This window comes from Amia ocellicauda, chromosome 10 (genome assembly GCF_036373705.1).
Source record: "Amia ocellicauda isolate fAmiCal2 chromosome 10, fAmiCal2.hap1, whole genome shotgun sequence".
NCBI classification, from domain to species: Eukaryota; Metazoa; Chordata; class Actinopteri; order Amiiformes; family Amiidae; genus Amia; species Amia ocellicauda.
In genome coordinates this window covers 9953305-9977219 of record NC_089859.1, presented here as the reverse complement: position 1 = coordinate 9977219, position 23915 = coordinate 9953305, and the positions used below count along the sequence as shown (strand labels likewise).

Below are 23915 nucleotides of genomic sequence, written 5' to 3'. Positions count from 1 at the left end.
ATGCACAATGATTGCTGTGTTACTTTGTAGATCAAGGGGCAAGGGGCCAATTACACACAAAGGGTTTTAAGCATTCAAGATTGAAATAGTTTAGGAATCATTGATAGTTCCCTGAGAAAGCAAACTCCTTCATGGGTCTTGAATTGTAATGTTGACTGTTAACCTAAAGTTACCAAAACTGAAAAAATAAACAAAAACAGAAGATTTTGAGAAGTGGAAATGTGGAACATTGTTTGTGTGCAGCATTATATGGAAACATTGTTAAAACTTTAACATTTACAAATATTAAATATGCCTTTTGATCATTTTCATTAAAAGTCTGAACACTTCAGATTGTTCCTTGAGCTACAATTAAGGTACAATATGTATATATTTCCTCATTTAACATGACAAGTAATTATTTGAAAGTAAACTCTTAATGGAGACCAGAATGCAACATTCAGGTCCAGGTTTGCTAAAGCAGTTTTGAATGACTAGAAAGAGCTATGCAAAACTTACTGATCTGATCTGTAGACTGGTGACGGGAAGGTACAAATCCACTTCAGAGTTTCCAGCAGCTTATAGGGACAACCAGACTGGATTTGTTCACCTCATCACTTTTTAATGACCCTCCCCCCCACTGAACAAGCACCTTGATGAAAGTCTCTCCCTAGTTTCAATAAATTCGTAATATTAGAAGGAGTCTTCAAAGCATCCTCTAAAATATGTGAGATGCTGAATGTAAGGAATGTAGAAAGTAAAATAATTAAGTTTGGATGGATGGATATTTTTCCCAAGAAACATTCCACTTCATTGTAGATAATTAATTTATCTGGCGCCTGTCTGGCCTGGCCTGTATTCCCTATATTGCTGCACCTGATGCGTGTGCTGAATAGTTTCTAGAGAACCTTTTTAGTGCTTTGTACTAGCAGACAGGAGGTATCAGGGAAATAACTCACATGGGAAAAAATCTAAGAAAAATGTGTACAGAACAAAGAAATAATCATAAACAAAATGTTTAAAAGGTTAAAAGGTTAGGTTAAAAAAAAGTTAAAAAAAGCCTGCTTTGAAATAATTAAATGTTAGTTCCTCACTGGGATACGTGTCCAAACTCCGCACGTAACATTCACCATTTTATGCACAGTTGTAGACTTCCTGGTCAAGGAGGTTCACAACTTAGTATTAATTTAATTAGCGATGACCGATACTTCCATGTTTGTGAGTACGAGTGATTTCTTATCCCAGGCACACACCTGGTCCTTGTACCGTTCACCTCTGTGGCATTGCAGGTAAGGGCCCCAGTCCGCTGTCGGGGAACATACCATTTTGATGCGCTAGAAAAATAATGCTATGGGTTATTAATTAATGAGGAATTAGATTCACAAGGCAACACACTGGTTTAGAATACACCTCAGTTAGTTTGTGTGGATCAAACATTAAACATTGGGCCAGGTTAGTCTGAGTTTACTTTTTTGTTTAGTTTTATCGTCTATTTATTATTTATTACAGTGCAGTTAATTTCAATACGATTTTTACAGCTCAACTATTTTTGGAGCATTATGCCATACATTTTTGTAAAAACAAATATCTGAGTACTTAGAATGGGGAAACCATAAAAGCTAAAATAGAAGTAAAAATGACTCACCTGCCACAAGTTACCTTTAGCCTGTAGTGTTTTTAGAACCGCAATAATGGGAATCCACATGACACAGAATGCTGTTATACACCAGCCCAGTGACGTCCCCCAGTTGGGATAGACCACTGAGCCATAGGATGGCAAAGTGAAATTTGACAGAGACCAGGTGAAAATTCCCTGTTAACATAAACATGTACGATTACACTCAAGGATGTTTAACACTCCCTGATTTGGGGAGGTTGAGCAAAGGGGCCTTTAACATAGAAAAAAAATAACAGGACAGTTTTCGAGGGTACTTGAACTTTTTTGTATTATAAACCTACAATAGGGTCTTCCATAGGTGTGAATTCATGGTGGTTGTGCCTCAGCTCAACAGGAAGCGTTTGTAAAAGAGAAAGGCTTAATTTTGAATTCACATATTTCTGCATGAATATGCCATTTGTGTGCAAACGTAGTCCAGAAGAGATAATATTAAGATTTTGTTAAAGAAACAACTCAGAAATGCAGTCACTCACTATAAGCAAGCATGGGGTGATAAAAAACCAACAGGCTCTCCACCACAGCCAGAAGAGGGCGCTCTTTTTTCCAATCATCATTTCAATGTCTTTGATGAATCGGTTTACTCCTGAAAAAGCAAATATAAAGAGACACAAACAAACACAAAATAAATATCTGTCAGGTGCTCCCAAGGTTTTGTGTTACTTTTGCCAGTAACTATTAATTTCCTAAATGATAAAAATACTGACCAAAAACACTTCAGTATATTTAATGTGTGCTTAACGCATACTTACATATATGTTACTTTTATAACTATGTATATAAAATCATAGATAAGACCTAGTAAAATGTTCTGTACCATATTTTAAATGGAGACATTATTGTTTTGGGCACATCACCATTCCTTATTAGCTTAAAAGGTCTTCAGGTTTTATATTTATTAAGCACAATAAAGCAAAGTCAATTAATGATTACCATAGATATAGGAAATTCCAATGAATTCCAGCAATGCAGCAATAAGGATGATCCATCCAGCACAGAAATGGTCAATTAAATTCACCCAGTATATTCCAGCCTAAAATAGAAAAGGTTATGATTTTTACAAATGTGGATGCTGGTATGCTGCCAAATGTTCTTGGATACTGTGTTCTCATTCTGATATGGAGTTGTTATTATTACATAACCGACTAAATTCTGTTATAAGCACTTTTAACTCATACATCAAGACCAACATTACATATTGAAATATGTATTCACAGAAACAAATCTCTATCAAAACTCTCAACCATAATTATTTCCTCAGAGAAATAGATTGCTTATCTTGCTATCAGCATAATGTTTAAATGAAAGTAAATGGTATCATGCAAAATAAATATGAAGCCAGCTGCCAAATCCAATTTAACACAATTAATATTGAAAAGTTAGCTGATGTGATTTTAAAACCCACATATTTTGACATTTTGATTTGTATAAACATGTACAGCCTGCAAAATACCAGAATGGGGTGTTAACATTTCTAGTAAATATACTTTTTCAGAAAGACAGTGACAATTCATACTTAAACCCTGCTAGAAGAGCTAGAATGAGGGGAACTCACATGTATGTCCAGACAGACAGACAAACAAACAAACAAACAGTTAAAGAAAGAAAGAAATACGTGTGCAACACAGAGTAAACAGACTTCCCCGTCCAATTACCACAAGTAATCAGGACATTTCTCTCCTCTTATTTATCCGTTGATGTATTTTAAAGTTTCTTTGTTTAATTTGTATTGAACTTCCTTGCTTAAAACCCAGGTCAATGTAAGACTCACTAAGCTGCATCTCTCATCACAATACTTACCCTAGTAACACAAGGAAGACCAAGCAAGAAGAACAGAATACAGGAAGCAACAGTAAGGTGAATCCTTTTGGACTTGAAGTACCTTGGAAACTCATCTTGAAGAGTGGTTGTGATGGTTTCTGAGAGGAATACAAGACAAATTCTTAGGCCTATTACCAGGTTAACCAGTTCCTCAAATGTATGCATTATTTTGTATTTATTGGCAGACACCTTTATCCAGGGAGACTTACACAAGCATCACAAAAGTGCAGTCGTAGTAGTAATGCATCAAAACATATATTAAATACGGATAATGGAATTGTTGAATTGTGGTCAAGTATAATATATAAAAGGAGTATTAGTTACAAGCTTATGAGGAGCAAGTTGGTCATAAAGCTTACCTATAATAGCAAACTGAGAATCCAGACCCAGTGTTACAAGCATGAAGAAAAACAGCACAGACCACAAAGGAGACACTGGCAGATTTGAAAGTGCCTCGGGGTACACAATGAAGGCCAAGCCGAAGCCTGCACAGAAATAAAGCTCCATATTACACATTAACTGAATCCTCCAGTTGTATTCTACCAGGTCACAAGTGTAAGACAACACTGTACCCCCTATCAAAACCATATGCCATTATTAAATTACACTTTGTCTAGACAGCATGGTTCATTTCTTTAGTGAAAGCAAATTGTGCATTTACACAGCACATGAATCCTTCTTTTTATTAATTTTAATCATATTTTAATTATTAGGAAGAGAAAAAGATTTATGACAAATACAACATATACTTCTATACATTCTTCCTTAGCTTGACTGGTTGTAGGTTCTGGTAAGGTTTGAAACAAACAATTGTAATTATACTCCAATCGAAAAAGAATTTGACAAACAACTGAGGTGACTAAAGGTCCCAAGGCTGTAGTGTGGTCACCAAACTATTAGGTTTGTAGTATCATTCATACATAAGTGTGAACTGGACCTACCAGACTGGGCTACCTCTGACACTGACTTTCCAGACACATGAGCAATGTGCCCAAGGATTGAAAAGATTGCAAAGCCAGCAAACACACTAGAGCCACAGTTGGTTATGCAGACAATTATTGAATCTGCGTAGCAATTGTTGTGAAACTTGTTGTAGGAAGACAGGGCCAGCAGGCCTCCCCAACCAGTGGAAAGGGAATAGAAAATCTGATTTGCGGCATCTTTCCAAACCTGACAAAAGTGACAAATGTAAATAAAGGAACATTTCAGAAAATTAACAAGATTACATAGGAACCAAACATTTAAAAATAAATGTTGTCAATAGCAATGGTCACTATCTTTACAAAAGTAAAATAAATCACATCTTTATCACAGTTCCAAGTGAAGCTTTAGTGGAAGTATTTACATTTTTCTGCATGAATATAATACTCTATAAATCAACTGACGTAATGAAGAGCCTGACATGAGAAATAAACATTTGAAAGTGTCAGAGACAACATTGGCAACTATGTATGGACTAAGCAGTTTGTAATTTTGATTTTATGTGATTTAATGTGCTCTCCTAAAAGCTTGAAATTCAAAGAAGTTTGGAGAAAATGGAGATTTCTGATTCAAATATCAGCTCTCAAGAAGGTCCGCAGAATTAGGTTATTCATTACAGATGCTTTCAATACACACTCACCTCAGCTTCGGCAAGCTTAGAAAAGTTTGACTGAGAGCCAATATAATACTTAATCCCATCACTAGCCCCCTCCAGGGTTAGCCCTCGCACCAAAAGGATCAAGAGGACCACATAGGGAAATGTGGCCGTGAAATACACCACCTATGAAAGCAAATCACATTACAGCACAGTTGACCAAAGGCAAAACTGTTAGCATTACCATTGTACCAGTAATCTAACTTTACATTATGTACAACAAAAACAACATCTTGACAGTCCTTGACAGTAGCTTAAGGGTTCCTCCCAAAAAGTATTGTAATAATTGACTCTCTTCACTTAATGTAATCTAAAGCCTTTTAAATATAATAAAATGGATGGTGTGGGACACATTAGCCACTGTCTGATTGAATTACATTACTCTCAAATTCAGTATGAGATATCAAATTCCTTTTAAAGTATGACAGATAGAAAGTCCAGATTAGCCTGCCGTCTGCTATGGACAACAATAGGTCTATTTTGATTGCCTCTGTACATAGTAGACTGGAAGGACCAGATAAGACCTTGCTTACTTTTCCTGAAGACTTGATTCCTTTATACACGGCAGCTCCCACTAATATCCATGATAGAAGTAGACAAAGAGCCAAGTGCCACACAACTTCTCCAGTTTCATCCAATCCACTAGATCGACGTAGCGCCACTTTGCTGAATTGAATAAAAAAAAAATTGCCATGAAAAGGCTCTTAAAACTCCCATCTCTCTGTCTATGAAAATTGAGGTCCCGACATTCAAACTTTGCGCACTTTCCGTGCAAAATGTGTGTTGCACAACAAATATGTGACTTGGCCAAAAAATGAGAGATATTCAAATATGGTGCACATGTTTGCGTGACATTGGAATATAGCATTGTTATACCATATAGCCACTCCACAGTGCGCTGTTATCCCCACTGTTTGAACACAGTTTTGCGCACTTATTGGATGCATGCACCGCGCTAATATTGCGCAAAACTGGTATATTCAGTCTAATTAAGGCTTTCACGCAATTCAATTCGTTTGCGCTATGCACATGTTTAATGTCAGCATTTCATGTTTCCAATTACCGAGTAATTACCATATGTTAATAAGCCACGGCATTATATGAACAGGACTCCGCAGGTGGATGAATGAAGGCAGTGTGCTGCACAGGCGAGTGTCCTTTTTTCATGTTCTGTTATTTGTACACACACACACACACACACATATATATAATTAGAAATCACATCTGGCATCAGTCCACACTGTGCAGTGCACTCGAGTCTGGACACATCCATGCACACCTCCTCGGTAATATAATAGTGCACACCTCTATGCCATTGTCAACAATGAGGCTCATATGCGTAGTATTGCAGTACAAACACAATATTGTGGATGTAGTAGTATACATATTACCCAATACCCATAACTGTCTGTATGTATGGAGGTCATCCCAGACTCAAACACAATCTTATTATGTACATTACTGTTGCTGTGTGTAGCCGCCATATCCTTTTAGATTTTCATAAGTAAGCTGTTTTTTATCTTTAGAAAATACAGTGCACAATGAGGGTGATTTGTTTATTTATTTTACTTTATGAAAGTCAGTGCATATTTGGATGTCCTATTATTATTATTATTATTATTATTATTATTATTATTAAAGTTATTGTTTTTCATTTCTTGCATTTAGTTTGGCTGAATTCGATTAATGATCCACTTTAACTGGATATCAATGAGTTCATTTTCCTTGCATTGTCATACCTTTGCTAGGAGTAAACGTTCCTTGAAGCATCTTATTGAAACACAATTCTAATTAAGAGAAGCTGTGTAAAAGCCTTATTAATTGCCTTTTAATTGTTTGCTCTTGTTTAACTTCAAGAATATATATATATATAATAAAAAAAATCGTCATAAATTACAGCCCACTTTGGGATTTGAACCTACAATGCCTAATTCACAGTGCTGTTCCTTAACCTCTGTACCAACAGAAATTAGTATTAAAGTATGAAACCTGTTTTAATAGCCTACAGCTATACATGTATGTTCTTTGGCCCCATGATAAGTCAATGCACTCATGGTTACATTAGCTCATGTAGAGAACGTATGAGGGGGTGAATTATGTCTGTGTGAGGCCGGTCACCCTGCAGCATATCTTCGCCTATGTCAGGGTTGCTGTTGCTGGGTGTACTGTGCAACAGTACTGTCCAAATTATTATTATTACTATTATTACTTAGCAGACCTTATGCATCATTGTATGTATGTATGTACGTATGCATGTATTGTCATTCTGTAAAAAAAACTGTTAGGAACTTGTTCTGGTGCAGCACACATACAACCTTTATTAAAATGGACAGCCCCATTGTTGACTGTCCCCTGAAATTGTTAACGCCATGGTTTTCAACACGTTATTTTGTGCATCGCAAAGCTGTTTTTGTGTGGCGCACAGCTACGAATATAGCGGGAATCGAGCATAATTTCAGCCACTGCCACCATTTTGCAACTTGCATTCAATTAAAGTGTGAAAGGCGCATAATGGGTTTTGAATATGGCAAGTAAAGTGCATTTTCGCACGGTAGCCATGTGCGCCGCGCAAAGCCTACAAGTATCTAGCTCGTAGTCTTAAGAAGGTTATAAGCAAGGCTACCATCCTTTAACAATTCCTCATGATTTACTTTTAAACTGTGCTATTTTGTAGTGGTTTTGATGTTCATCTAGTTAATGAATTACAGATTTCTTTTACAGATTTGGGACTATTGCTTTAAGTATCCACTGTGTAACTTTTATATCAGTGTTCCTGTAAATGAATGAATTAATGAATGAACAAACGAACGAACAAACGAATGAACTATTCGGTTTGATTTACGGTGTCTTTTACAGAGTCATGTGAAAATGATAATTCTTTCCAGAGATAAATTGAATTAATAAGCCAAAATAATTATAAACCTCTAGCTAAGAGATTAATGCAAAGGTCTCCTTTTGCAAAGAACAATTTTAAATGAATAATACTTCATTATTACAAGTAAGATATACACATATTCCACTTACTCCCAAAACTGTTCACTGGGACCTTGCTGTGGCAAAGAAATTATGCTTGGCTTTGGACAAGTTTCATTGTTGTCAGTCAACCATGTATGGTTAACAAAAATAAAACCTCCATCTCCTGATGTAATGTTGCAGAGCTCTGTAGAAAATAAATAAATCATATTTTTCACGTATTTTGTGCCTATAATTTAAAAGCATTTACAGGGGAGTAAACATTTTTCTAAAGTTAAAACTCATTTTTAAGTTGGTTTTCTATATCATGGTAAAACCCGTCTGGATAATCTGTAAACATAACCTTCCTATAATTTTTGTCTTAGATTCTCCATATCATCATCACATCACATCACATCATCTTACCACCCTATCATCCTACCACTGCATTATGTTGGTTATTAAAGGATTATAATCCTTCAGGTTTGTTTTTTGTTATTCAATTTATCTTTTCATTAAACCATATGGTTTTATCCTTAAGGTACCATTTATGCCACTGGAGCTAATAAATAAGGTTTTGATGGTTTTGAAAACTTCTGATTAAAATACTTGACATTGATTATATACTATCAATTTAACTTAAGTCTAGCCTCATTATTGTATTTCAGAGGACACCACAATATCTTAATACTGCTATAAACTAATATTGAACTCCTCTAAATATTCACTTTAAACAAATGGTCTAACAGTCAAAGCCATGAGGTATGAGGTATACACTAATTATAGGTGGGATGGATATGATAACTTCTTCAAAATAGGATCATTCATTAATTAAAAAGAAAGAAACTAAACCTATTTCCGTTAACTTAACCTGATCCTAAACCATCTGGTGTCAGTCAAATAATATTTCCTGTATCTTTCCCCTGTTTGTAGATACATGTAAGTGACAATAACCCACAGCTAGTAAGTTGGTGTAAAAGTACAAGAATGTAATGATAGTCAGAACATAATTACTCATTGATAAAACTCAAGCTCAAATAAGTTCAGTTTTTTGAGGTTCAAGAAGCCACACCTTTAGGATACTTGCTGCAATTCTCATCAGACCAGTCATAGCAGTCACTCCACGGCAGGGGGGATTGAAAGGAAGCAAAAAGGTAGTAAATACTGTAAGCGATGATACAGTTGTAATAGATTGTCACAAGAGTGGATACTACCACCATTGTGATTCCCACACCTAAGAAAAAAGGATAACAATGGAGTGAATTATTCTTGAAGTAGAGAGAAACAGGGAGAGATATGGTTACCAATTACCTTTCCAGCAAATGTCATGAATTATAGATTTTATTTGAGATTTACACTGTATATATGATCTACAAAAAATCATCCAGCACATTCTTTTGCAAAAACAGGTTTATGGCATTGTAGAGTTAAATGTTAAAGAATTAAAATAAAATAAAGGGTATGCATTAGATTGTTTTATATGTAGGAAACCAAAGGCTTATGTTAATATAATGACACAGATTCCTCACAATGCATAATAAGAGGTAAAGCCATAGACATCCCTTACCTTGCAGGATTGGTACATTCTTCCACAAAGAGATCGGACCCAGGCTTGTGAATTGCCCAAAGGAGCATTCCAGGAAAAACAGGGGCAACCCAGCAAAGGCCAACATGATAACATATGGAATGAGAAAAGCACCTGCAGAGAAGGACGAAAGATTCAGAAGTTGATTTAAAATGAGAGGATTTTACTTTTTCTGTGCTGGATAGAAATCATCACGACAAACACTGGACAAAACAAAAAAATATTTTGACTAATTATTTGCACAGACAGTACTGGTACAATCAAGTATATTGTAATCAAAAATATAACATTTATGGTGCATGTGCCTCCCACAGTATTATAAAATAAAAATGACTTAAATACACAAAACAAAGTCTAAACAGATCATATCATTATAATAAATTCAGTGGTGCTTCAGCTGTATGGAGTTTCAGATTTTGTCAAGGTGTAATTTGGTGCACAATAAATTAACAATGCTTTTTGTTAAACTATATTTTTTCATTGATGCTTTCAGGCATCACTGGAAGTTATTGCTGCCTTTTAATGTCAGTTATGTTTATTTAAATGTTTAGGCCTCCTTATGCTTAGATGATATTTAATGAAAAATAGATAATAGTTTCTCTACCCTCAAGACAGACTGTGTCATTTAACATGAAAAATGTTAACAAGCAACGATGTATTGCTTCTTGAACTACATTAACTAAAGTCATTCATGATACAGTGTAAAATGAAGAGGCACAAGCTATTTGCCATTTCAGATCTGTAGTATGTATGAAAAGCAAAAACAAAAACAAACCACCACTGAATAAAGTTACAGCACCTCCTCCATTTTTGTAAGCCAAATATGGGAATCTCCAAACATTTCCAAGTCCCACTGCATATCCAATCATTGAGAGCAGGTACTCTTTCTTATTGGACCAGTTTCCTCTTTCCACATTCTCATCTTTTTCACCAACGTGAGATGTTTCACACAAATCAGGCTTGACCAAAAAAAAAAGAAAATTCTTCTAAATACCAGTGCACATTTATTAACCAGCACCTCAAATTTGAGTTTTGATAATCACATATCAATCAAGGCATACAGAAAATACATATTTCCAGCATGTAACATTATATGACAAAAAGCCAAAGTAAACTTGATCATGTTTGTTATTATTTTTATTAAAAAAAATTATTCATAATGTTGGTGCTTTAAAATAAAAATAAATAACTAAAAAACTAACAAACAACTTTCATACCAAAGATATTCTTACCTTATCTGGTTCATTAGCAGCAGGATTTTTAAAATGAAGGTTTGTTAGTACAGGCCATGTGTTTCTCCCCATCCTTATTTAAAGGGCTGTCTGTTCAGGTGGATACAAGTGCACTTTTCAACTCAAGCACCTGAGCACTGTGCTTAGAGAAGGTATGCACCACTTATGACCTTATTATAGAAGATAACACCCACTTCTTCGTTGTTCAAATGAAAGACTGTTTTATTGGATAAGCTCAAGGAGTATGAAATCACTAAGGTTTTTTTTTTTTAACACTTCTCATGGTTAAATTGTAAACAATGCAAGAAGCATCAGATTACATCCTTTCGGTTTAATTCAGAGGTGTGATGGGCTGTTATTACTTCTGTAAATTTAAATGTAAATTATCTGCTGCTAAGTGTATCTGTAGAGACACTAGGGACACTACGGATTGATAAATACACTCATTTCTCATGGACTTGATTAATACATTCACATTCTGATTGGATGGTATTCTTATATTGCTTGACAGCAAAATTGTCACAGTCTGTTTGGGGACTGGTCTGAGATAAAGTGATACCAGTGCCAAACATTATGTAATTAAGTTTCTTGACTCAATAAAATCCTGTGAAAAGTAGTTTTCTGTTTCATTTCGCACTAACTTTATCATTTTTTTGTTTACACTCACTAAAGCCAGCTTGTGGATTGGCAGACTTCTGTTTAGATGCCACAGACTGGTGTAGGGCTAATTTCAGTTTGACCTGATGCCAGCACAAATGCAGTCAATGAGGTGTTGTAGGTTATTATGTGGCAGATATTTCTCATATTTTAACATGACAAGAAGCAGTCATCACTGCCATTCCTTGTTTTATTAAACATTAATTTAAGTTTTAGCCACATTTATACACACTGTCTGAAGAACAGGTGTGACTGCAGGAGCTGCGGAGGTAAGCTCTAAAATGAGCTTGTTGAATGGATTTCAATCAGCGTCTGTGTTTTGGGGAACCATTAAAAGCAATTACAGATGATTTTGAGAGACATGAATCTCGTATGGAACCTTTCAACCCTAGAGATGCTACAGACACTGAGATAAATGAGTGAGAAAAAAAAGCACACAGAAACATTGATTTAGATGTGGAAGACAAATGACAGAGCTCTCGGTGGTTAAAGCACAGGTTTTTTAAGGCAGTAATTGAGTTTCTTGTCTGTGTGCCAGCACTGTTAGATATATGTAGTTTTCTGCAGCTTACAGTGGCACTCTACATGATAATATATATATATATATATATATAATGACAGAAAGCAACACATGAAATAGAAACAAATATGAAGTCTGTTCTTAAAAATAAATAATGTGGACTCACTCATTTCTTTCACAACTTAATTAATGATTTGCCATTACATTTAACACAATAGCTCAAAAATATATAATGATAATATTAGTAACAATTAAGAGATACAACAATTAAGATATTTGGCATTGAAACTGACCTTATTTTTAAAATAGCCCTACTGGCTCATGTGTACTTGTATTAAGGGTGTCAATATTAGTACTGTTTTATTATATTTATATTTATTTATTTTTTCTCTATAAATGGATACAATTTTTCTTCACATATGACTGTTTTATGCACAGGACTTTTGTTAGTAAGATTAATACAATGTCAAGTTGTATCTTGACTGCTACTGTGTCCATCTGCAATGTTTTCTTGCAGATCATCAAGTGCAAGCTGAGCAGTAGTCTGTACAGAACAGTATGACCTGCATACTAATAAAGCAGCAATGCTGTGTCAAGTTGTTCATCCTTTATAACAAAGTACGTTATACCAACAATGAATCGTTAATACTCCCTTACATTAAGCCATTTTGTAACTTGCTGTTAAGGCTCAGGGTGATCTTTGTACTGCTGTTCATTGCATAGCTAAACTGTATGATTACATTGAAACAAAACATTATTTTAAGGCCAGTGTGTTGTAGGCTGTTTGTCACAAGAGTGCAGGGTAAACCTTCACAAGTCTGGGAGGATGAGAGTGTAACGTAGAAAACAGTTATATTGTGCCAGTTAACTCATACTTTACTTTAAGGAAGCTGCGGTCCACTGGATTAGCACATCCTATGTCATACTTATATTTGATTAACCTGTCAAAAGGCAAGCTATTAAATGACCCAATGAAATCCTATGACTTAGCAGATAGGTTACACTGTGTCTCTGCACAAGACTAATAACGCACTCTCTACCTAATCATCTGTGTCACTACCAGAGATAAGAAGCACATTGTCTGTGAGCGGACTAACCTGATGTTAGTGGCAGCTCGTAAGCCTTGGTGTTTAAACCACAAAGACGGTAAAATTACCCTCAGCCTGCAAAACATGCCTGAAGTGCTCAAATTAAGATGAGAATTAGACCACAGTCAATAGCCAAACTTATTGACAGCTGGCTATCACAGGTTGTCCCTTCTTTTAAACAGGCCTACTGCTAACCACCACATATTAACAGACTGGTTTGGATCACAGCGAAAAAGCACAGACAACACCATTGTCTTACACTGGATCTCTTCAGAGTCCACTAAAGCCAGCAGCAAAGCCGGGTAAGAGTATATAGTACAATAGTACATAGCATATAGTACAACAAAGTGCCTACCTCTAATGAGAGGAAAGAAACTGGAATGTCTCAAAATAAAAAATAAATACAAATAATAATAATGAATACACAGAGCAATTTTGTTAAGAATTAAGAAATTATTCAGCAAGAAAATCAGCAAAATGAGAAGGAATGGTAAACAATTTAACAGAGAAAATTATTCTGTAGCTGTACAGTACTGTGCAAAAGGTTTAGGCAGGTGTGAAAAAATGCTGTAAAGTAAGAATGCTTTCAAAAATAGACATGTTAATAGATTATATTTATCAATTAACTACATACAAAATGAGTGAACAGAAGACAAATCTACATCAAATCCATATTTGGTGTGCGCACCCTTTGCCTTCAAAACAGCATCAATTCTTCTAGGTTCACTTGCACACAGTCAGGGATTTTGTAGGCATATAGTCAGGTGTCTGATTAAACAATTATACCAAACAGGTGCTAATGATCATCAATTCAATATGTAGGTTGAAACACAATCATTAACTGAAACAGAAACAAACTAAATAAAAACTGGGTCAGACAAAGAAATGATCAGTCTATAATTTTAATGGTAGGTGTATTTTAACAGTGAGAGACAGAATAACAACAAAAAAATCCAGAAAAACGCATTTCAAAAAAGTTATAAATTGATTTGCATGTTAATGAGGGAAATAAGTATTTTGAAGTAACAAATGCAGGAAACAAACTGACTGACCCTCTGGGAACTGGTAATCGGACTCAAGACCCACAACTTGATGTAAAAATGCACTAATTAAATACTGTAATAATGGGAAATAAACCAACCGCACATTAGAGAACAGGGAAGTTAGTGGGACTAGAAATCACAAAATTGCTTTTGCTTTTTAAATCTGTGAGGTAAGAGTGACTGTTGCTAAATTCATTAAGCATTGTAATGAAACTGAGGAATGTAAAGTATTAAATGAATGAAACAATGTATTAAATTACGTTTTCTATTTCACTGGACAACACTGCCATCTTCTGGGGATTTTTGTTTCATTCCAGGTTCATTAACAATATGAAAGTATTGGTTTGGCACCTAACTGGATATGGAGATATTGCTTATAGGTCTTAACACATAAAAAATATGTGACTGCGCGTGACAATTCAGTCTTTTCACACAGGGACGTGCCATTTGACGAGATTGATTTGTCGAGTCACTGAAAACTGCGACTCATTACAACTCTAGGCAATCCATCCATCCATGTTTGAAACCACTTATCCTGGTGAGGGTCACGGGGAAGCCGGAGCTGATCCCAGCCAGCATAGGGTGCAAGGCAGGAATACCCCCAGGACGGGACACCAGTCCATTAACACATACAGACAGACACACACACACACTCAAACCAGAGACCAATCAACCTAACCTTTGGACAGTGGGAGGAAACCAGAGTGCCCGGAGACAACCCATGCGGAGAACATGCAAACACCACACAGACAGGCCCCCCAAGCCGGGAATCAAACCCGGGACCCCGGAGCTGTGAGGCAGTGTGCCGCCCTAACTCTCGGCAATGCAAAGAGTAAATATACTGTGCAGCTCAGATTGCTAAATACCACTATATTTATTTAACTACTTTTTATTTATTTAAGTTGATTATAGCAAACACCTCTGACGTCTTAATTTATCTGCAGTGAATATTTTTACGTTAATGGGAAATTAACATAATATTTTCACATGAACTTTGGTGCCTGTGTGTTTCTACTTTGGGCTTACAAAGTACCTAACATTGACATGACATGTGGACCAATATTTGTGATATTATGTGATGTGCCACACAGATGATGTTTGTTGTCTGGTACGTGCTTGTGTAAATTCTTGTCATGCTTTCTATTGTATAACTGTGCATCATTGCCTATTTAGCATTGTGATGGTATTGTGAGAGGTAATTTTCTTGCTTGCTTGCCAATCAGATGAAAAGCCTCTCACTGAAAGCCTTGGGCACAAAGATAAACAAAACTCAGAACCTTTACAATTCTTCCTCAATGAGTGTTTTTCAACATCCATGTTTCCCCTGTAATCCATTTCTTATTAGTCATGTATGTTGTCACCATCATTTTGCCTGGTCCTCTTCCTACTAAGAAAATATTTTCAGGAAAATGAAGGTCTGAGAACATTAGTTCATCAGACATGAGTAATGTACACCTTTCTCTGCCTTCTTTTTTCCCTTTCACCTGATGATGTTTCTCAGTAATGTGACACTATAATGCTTTAGAGCTCAGAGACACTTATATTACTCTGAGCATTTTAGGTTTATGTATCCAGATTCTTAAGGAGTACGCACTCACGATCCATATATAGTTTTAATTGCATGCTAAATTTGCACTTAGTTTGAGTTATCATCACTGACAGCGCCAACCCACACACCATCACTCATACGGTTACGTCAGAAACTGAAGTATAGATGATTCATCCATGCAATTGTAGGTGAAGGAATAAAGAAAGGCTTACTAAATTATATTTAGCCAGTTACTTTCAATACACACTGGAATTAAACAACATTTAGAACTTAAAGATTCCTTGCAGATGAGTCCACAGAATTTGTACACCACACTTCCCTTGGATGAGACCACCTTGGCCTAATTTTAATAATTTATTTCACCAATCCTTTGTAGAACATACATTTTGAGCAATAGGATGTGCAATACATAAGAAATTAAATTGACAAGCACATTTTAAAAAACATGTCTGTGACTCGTCTTTCCTTCTAAGGCTAGTTATTTTGTACATGTATATTGTATTTTATAAGAAGAGGACAGTTTTTTTAACTAAGCGATTTATTACATAATGCATTAAAGTGTGTAAGGTCTGGATATGAATGCCCACAGTTTAATAACAGTATTAGAAAGAAGTAAAGATAATTTTGTTAGAAACAGTTCTAGAGCATATACGCCTCTGCATGTGAAACCAGAATAACTTGGTAAAACCCAATGCATGCCTACAACTTTCTCTTCGTATTATACAGTCAAGGAACATTTTTAAATGTATTTACTTAGTTTGCATCAAAAATAGGCAACACGAAGCATACCGATACAGGGATCTGTTCTAAAACTCCAATTAGAGGATTTTATTTCCAACACTTAAATTCACTTATTCTGAACATTTTATGATAACCTTGGAAATAATGAGCTCAGGGTCCTTGGCTTTCAAAGCACAACTTAAGCTTCACCCAAAAAATTAATTGACATGTCATGCAGGTAGACATGCAAAATAAGTTTTAGCCTAAAAAGCTTCCCCCCACCCCTCTTCTATAACACAATGCATGCTGTTCAAAGGAATATGAAATAATACAATTTGTTAGAAGAAATATGTCAATGTCTCTGGAGATTTTTAAGCATGAAAAAATAATATAGTACTGTATAGATAAAAACAATAACAAAATACAGTGCAGAGTTATATCCATTACGCAGTGGGTAGATCAGGCATAATTATCAATATACCTACCGTTAATAATTATCATTATTTAATAATTAATGGCAGATAAACAGTGACTTTATCACATTAATAAAGGCAAACAAATAAGAAGCCATGATTGTGATGAAGGTTATACTTTAAGTTTTAAAATGACTAAAATCATAGAGTTGAACAGAAAAATCACTTATACCTTTTAGGAAATAAAGAACAGATTGCTGGACCTGTACATCCAATATAAAATTTTCTCTTAAAAAAATTAATAATAATAATTAACAGGCTATAACTAGTAAAAACAAACAAAAACTTAAACTCATACATTTATGATACATTGATTCTGAAAATCAGACAATTCGAGGGACCATTTGTATTATTATACATTAAGTTGCCTTTTACATACCATAAGCTGCTTTTCAGCATTTAAATACAAGTCCCTGGAGAGCCTGAGGAGAGAAACCCTCCATATATTTAAAGGTTATTGATGAACAGGGAAACAGTCAATGCAACCCCCATATCATCATTTTTAATCGGTATTAGAAGAATATAATTTACTAATGGTGTAACGCTGCATTTAATTAAGTTTAATTATTGTTTACATGATCTACATCGATTTCTTGACACTGATAATAAATCTTGCTGGAAGCTAAACGTAGGAGATGATTTATTATAACGTTCTGCAAAGGTATATTTGGAAGTGGAAGGTTAAACTCCTTGTTGCTATGCTGTTGTGAGGACTATGCAAACCCCTCTGCATAACTATTTAATTGCATCTCTTCAATAACACCCAATGGTACAACAAGATCAATTTCAAAATGCACTTTTTTTACCATTCACTGTCCAATATTTAATGTCCTTTCATCTTTTCAGTTTTAAAATCCATAATATCATAATAGATCCTTGTTGAAATGCTCTTAATTAATTATTCTCCTAGATTAAATCATCAGAACTGGAACGGAGTCTATCTCTCTTTTTATACCATCTTTCATACAGACTTTTCCAGTCGCCTTGTTATATAAAATATCTCCTCTCCTGAACTTCCTTCTCTTTTTAAAGTTCAGCTCTTCAATGCCACCTGCCTGACAGTTACTACTGATCTTCCTGAAGTTGTCGCTTGCCTTATTTTTGTCACATTCAGTATTTTTAGGCAGCTGTTACCGTCAGTGGGATTTTTTTCTTTCTTCCTGGATGAAGGACATTGAACTGACAAAAACTTAAATGGCACAATTAGTAAATGGCGTTCCCTGCTAACATAAAAAATGAACAGGGGCTGGTTTAAATGCAGTTGAGCAAAACATTTAATTAGATATGCCATTGGCCTTCACTTTATTCATTTCTTAAAACTAAGATTATATTGCATCCAGCATAGCATTAAGATTCATTAAGCATTAAGATGTGTTATTATTAATATTATTAATATTGATTATGATTATGATTATTATTGACAAAAGTTTAATTTGCAGTCTTACTGATCTCAGTAAGAAGACAAGCAAATGCAAGACATGTAGCACCTTAGTCCTTGAGCTGCACATAATTAGGACATCTTCAAGAAAAAGTGTCCTCTAGAACCAATATAACTTTATAAATAATGGGCTTTACCAGATGGGAAGTCCAACCAAAGAAAAGCAATATGCTATAAAGCAACCCATTCAAAGATTAATGGGTTAATCAATTTTACAAGAAGACTACAGCCCAATAATAGATTATCAAATATAAGGCAATACTTCATATAACATCAACACACTGGCAGGTAGGGTTGCTGACTGAATGGTTATCTCTGTAGAACACACTACTCCTAAGGGAAGCTATTTGTATTTCCCTCCCATATAAATATGCCAGGAGTTACCTTGTTTACATTCTGAATAAAAATCAAGCTTGTTATCGTGCTATGAGACAGATTTATAGGTGTCCCTTTTGTACCAGTGGTGAACAAAGAGCTTTGTGGCCTGCATTCTTTAGACAGAAGTATTTATATTGCCATGATTTAAAAGGTCTTTTAAAAGGTCATAGCTGCTTCTTTGTGCGGTGACCTATATAACTTTTTGGGAATACTGGAAGCAAAATACAAAAGATTATGAGATTAGAATTCTTGGAGGGATGTATTTGTGGTTACATAGCTCCTAACACATTTTGATCACAAACATGCACTTATTCCACACGTAGAAGCCTTATACTGTATGACTTGGTACCTTTCAATATGGAAATTATTTTTTAACTCACACTTTAATTTACCATGTAGACATTCTGTGCTGCATAAAATCAGAAATATGTGAAGTATATGTTGTTACTAATTAATGTTTTGCAGCTATGTAGAGCAAAGGTGTGACTGGAAGAGAGCAGAGTGTACAAGAATGCATGGCTGAAAATGTTGCATACGCCTTTGACTGTAGGTTTTCATGCAGAATGGTCAGAAAGTTGCGCGTGAAATGTTATGTCTGCTTTTGTGAGTATAAGAAATCCAACGAAGGCAGACACAGGCAGTTTAGACTATCACTTCTGACTGATTTGCTTCACTGTGGGAGAGAGGTGACACTCAACAGCTTGGCAGGATCCACTACATCAGTGCTCAGAGCAGGTCAATGTCCTTCAGATTGACGTGCCGGGGAGTGGCATTCTGATCTTAATATTAATGTCTAAGGAGGTCTTGTAGTGTCGGCCAGCATTGAGTGTGCTCAGATTTCTGATTGGATTCCTAAGAGCCCTCATATTTATTAATGAGGCTTGGCACAGGACATCATAAATATTAATGAAGACCAGTGCATGTGTGTATGAAATACCACCGACCCCTTTGATATACCTGCTCAAAGAAATGAAGGAAGGAAGAAAAGCAGCTGACCTTTCAAAGCAACAGTGTGCAATACAATATACATGTTGTTGTTATTACTATTATTTTATAATTAATGCTTGAGGGTCATTTTGAACAAGTTAGCTTTGGACCCTACATGCAAAGTCTTCACCAAAATATTCTGATTTAACAAAAATGTGCCCACACCAGTATTTAAATCTTATTGGTCTTAGCTTGAACCCCAAAGATTGTTATTTCCCCTACTTTTCAAAATTAAGTGTTCCTGTTACATTCTAAAAATACAAAACACAACACTGATATAAATGCTTGAAAGACTGGACTCACAAGATTAAAAAGCTGACCGAGCATTAAGAATGAAAAAAGAAAATCCAAGGCATCTTACTTGAAGAGATGTTGCAACACTTGGGAACATAAACTGCTATATATATTTTATTTTTGGGGGGGCTCTAGAACTTAATCTTTCATGCAAATACTTTTATTTTTTGACGGATATTATTAAAATATGGATATTTCACTTAACATAAAACTCAGCTTCTGGTGGGACTGACATTTTGTACTTAGTTGTTATAATCACCTTAAACAGAATTAAGATGGAACACTCCAGGCAATGTCAAATGCATGGGCATAATCTTTCCCTGAGTAGAACCTTCAAAAAGATCCTCGACTGTAAACGAGCGTGTTAGACTCAAGTGTGAGACAGATTGTCAAGTTTCACACATAATCTCTGCTTCAGAAGTTCTTATATTGGAGCAACTTTCTTGCGGACTTGCGGCTTCTTCTTTTGATGGGAAATATGCCTGAAGTCTAATATGGGCATAAAAACATTTAATTCTTTTTAAACTTTTGTAACAAATTATTTAATTCTTTAAGTGCCAATGTGTTGTATTTTGTATTTAAAGCATCTACTTTTGACATGGATTACAGACATGTAGGCACATTTATCTTATTTTCAGTTATTGTTTTACTTTCATCCTGTTTACCCAAATTTAAAAAATCTGATATGCAGGATGTTTTTTAAGGGCATTATCACTTTGGATTGGCATCATTGGACTAAAAAATATTAAACTGCTGCATTTTTTAAATGTCGGAGGGGTTATTACATGAATAAACTCAGCACCACAGGGAATAGTTCTTGTACACAATTCTCTTGGATAAGCTTTTGAAAAAGTATACTCTTCAGATGTACCAAGATACTAAAATTAATTAGACTTTCCGACTGAGACAGAATTCTCCAAGTACCTAAATGACGTGCATAGATTTAAGTGACTGACATGTATTAAAATACCTCGCCTACACAACAAGCAAAGAAAGTCTGGCAGATGATTTTAATAGACAAACAAGTAGGAATGACGTGAATAATGTTCCCCTCAGACATAAAGACTCAGGATTCAAGGGTGTGTGAAGACCAGAATGTAATGTAAGTAATACTTAAAGGTCTCATTGCTCGCATTTTCTGAAATAAAAGTGCTTTTCATTACTGTTATGTTTGAAAATACGTGTCCATCTCATGGTTAAAGTTGATGTCAAATCCCCGGCAAAACAGAAACATTCATATTCATGTTGAAATATAATGGTAATAAAAGCACTTTTATTTCAGAAAGGGTGAGCAATTAGACCTTTAACACTAGCAGGATCACTCTTTCTGATTGCTGATGCGAAGACTGAAACTGTGAGAGTCTGAAGTGTCAGTTTTACTCAGTATTTCCATCTCATGATATTAACCAGCTAAACAGTTGGACAAATATTGCATCTTCACAGGATAAAGCTGTTTCTCATTTTTCAGTCATACAAACATATTCACCTTCAGGTTTCACAAAAAGAAGGAGAGAAAAACTGATACAAATATTTCCTGCATTTCCATTTTGAGAATGTAATACAAGTGATATATTTATTGTTCATAATCATTATGCATTTCATTTGAATGTGTCAATCTAAAAAGATTACCCTAAACTATCTGTTGCTGTCTAAGATCCACCAGAATGTTTGTGTAACATACACATTAAGTCTTTCCTTGCAAAATGAAAAGATCTTGTTAATTATGAAAACAAATATCAGGCCACACCATCTTCAAGTTATCTTTCAAGTCAGAAGCACTGCCCAAGGGGGAGGGGTTTCTGTGCACTGCCATAGGAACCCGATCGAAAACATCACTCTATCAAAGCTGCCATTTGCCCCTGCACACGTCACTCAGAACAGGTCCCTTCCCACTTCCTGTTCTATAAAACGTGACGTCTGCGCAAGCTCGTCCTCTTTTGCCATTTTGCTGGACCCGAGAACATGAGCTCTCTGTGTCTGTGTTTGCAATAGACATTCAAACTGTGTATTTTGGCTGGCTGGCTTCACTTGTTGTTCACGACCATTTTTCGCTACAAATCGTCTCTGTCTTTTGGGTGTTTAGTTATTATTGATAGCTAATCCCGATTCTGTTCCGTCCGCGCACGATAATGCACGGAGGTCACACAAGTTGCTTGATTGCCCGGCCTTGCTATTATAAGCTATTGTAAGAGTTTACCTCTGTAGCCCCGCTTTGTATATGCTGATTCTAGACAGTTCTTGGTAAGAGACTGCGGTCCTCGCTCCTGGGCGGCCCAGGTGTGGCACTATGGGGCCCCTGGGATTACTATCTGGAGTTGTGTTGCCGAGGCCCCCTAAGCGGTCGCCTCAGGGCAGATTCCCTCATCAGCTCGCTGTCTTCTCCCTTGCAACAGTTTTGTTATACAGTAACCCCTTCCCCTTGGGCAGTGCTTCTGACTTGAAAGATAACGATAGGTTGCGAATTCAACCCTAGTTATCTGAAAAAGGAAGCACTGGCCAAGGGTTGCAAGGTTGCGCGGGAGTCCTGGCTCCTGGCAAAAGAGGACGAACCTGCGCAGACGTCACGTTTTATAGAACAGGAAGTGGGACGGGACCTGTTCTGAGTGACGTGCGCAGGGGCCAATGGCAGCTTTGATAGAGTGATGTTTTCGATTGGGTTCCTACGGAACTGTGTAGAAACACCTCCCCCTTGGGCAGTGCTTCCTTTTTCAGATAACGGGGTTGCATTCGCAACCTATCGTTCATTCACACAAGGCCAATTTACACAAAAACTCAGTTTGCCTTCAAAATCAGACACAGTTTGCATTTGTCAGCTTTACTGCACATAATTTTTTCAGATGGTCTGATTTAATAGAGTGTAATTATGTTTCCATTTAAATAAATAATGAAATGACTACCTGTGGTAGGAAATGAAGAATTATGTCTCTAATAACATTCTGTGCACCTACATTATTTATCTCCATGCAATAGACTGAGAGTCTACAGGGATTGCTTTTAAATTAGAAATTAAGGTGAAAAAAATAAGACCGTATAAGGAGATGTAGTCGTGAATCACTTTAGTATATATTTTTTGTGTATGGAATGCTAAAGCTGGGATATTAAGAATGTAACCTGAGGCCCTCGCAGTGACAGTGGCTTTCAAATTAATATATATATTGGTTGAGAAGATAGAAACAGGTAATGTGTGAGCAATTATTTATTTATTGTGTGTTTTTAACCAATGTGATGATGGTAGAGGATTGTGTGTTCTTGTAAAAGTGATGGAGTGAATTAACTGGTTATCAAGTTTTGTTTTCACATGCATAGTTTTTCTGAGGAAGGTGTACCAGGTTTACAGATATCAGTGAGATGGTGGAATTCACCAGCCCCGCTTCCTGCACACCCTGGGTCCTGGCGTAGACCTCGCCTGCCCGTGCTTGGGCAGGGGTCGTCACCAGGTGGTCCCAGGTGGAGTGCAGCTCTGCCAGGAGGTCAGGTAGTAGCGGGAGGGCCTGTGTGGGCCGCTGCGACCGCTCCCCTCTCTTGGAGTCCACTGTCCAGGCTGTTACACAGCCTGCTGGGCCCAGAACACAGCCTGGCATCCCCCCGAAGCGGGAATGAGATCCTCACCTGTAGGGGAAGGAGGGGGGGAAGCCACATCCTCTCTCAAATCCACCTCCACATCAAGACCCTCCATGAGGGCTGAAGGAGATGATGTCATCTCCCCAGATCGCCTGCTGACTGTTCTCCTCTGCAGAGTGTACAGTCTCCCCTCTGACTCCATGGGCACTGCCGAAGAAGGGGGACGTTCGGGCCAGCCTGCACAGCAAGTAATGCGGAGATCTGATCCATCCTGGTGTTGAGAGCCAGGATGGCAGAATCTCTCCCACTGTCTGAGGAGCTCAGACC

The 23915-nt window shown here is 36.4% G+C and overlaps 1 protein-coding gene across 1 annotated transcript; it reads right to left on the bottom strand.

Annotated features, from left to right (window-relative positions):
* Positions 1–946: 946 nt before the first annotated feature.
* On the bottom strand, positions 947–23608 carry slc6a14 (solute carrier family 6 member 14). Its single transcript, XM_066714628.1, has 14 exons — positions 23354–23608; positions 10448–10607; positions 9631–9762; positions 9136–9297; positions 8136–8271; positions 5645–5777; positions 5097–5237; positions 4417–4645; positions 3835–3960; positions 3455–3573; positions 2588–2687; positions 2131–2240; positions 1625–1792; positions 947–1313 (listed from the first exon to the last, which is right to left on the bottom strand). The coding sequence occupies exons 1-14, from the start codon at positions 23606–23608 to the stop codon at positions 1167–1169; spliced, it is 2118 nt and encodes a 705-aa protein (XP_066570725.1). The 3' UTR covers positions 947–1166.
* Between the last annotated feature and the right edge of the window lie 307 nt (positions 23609–23915).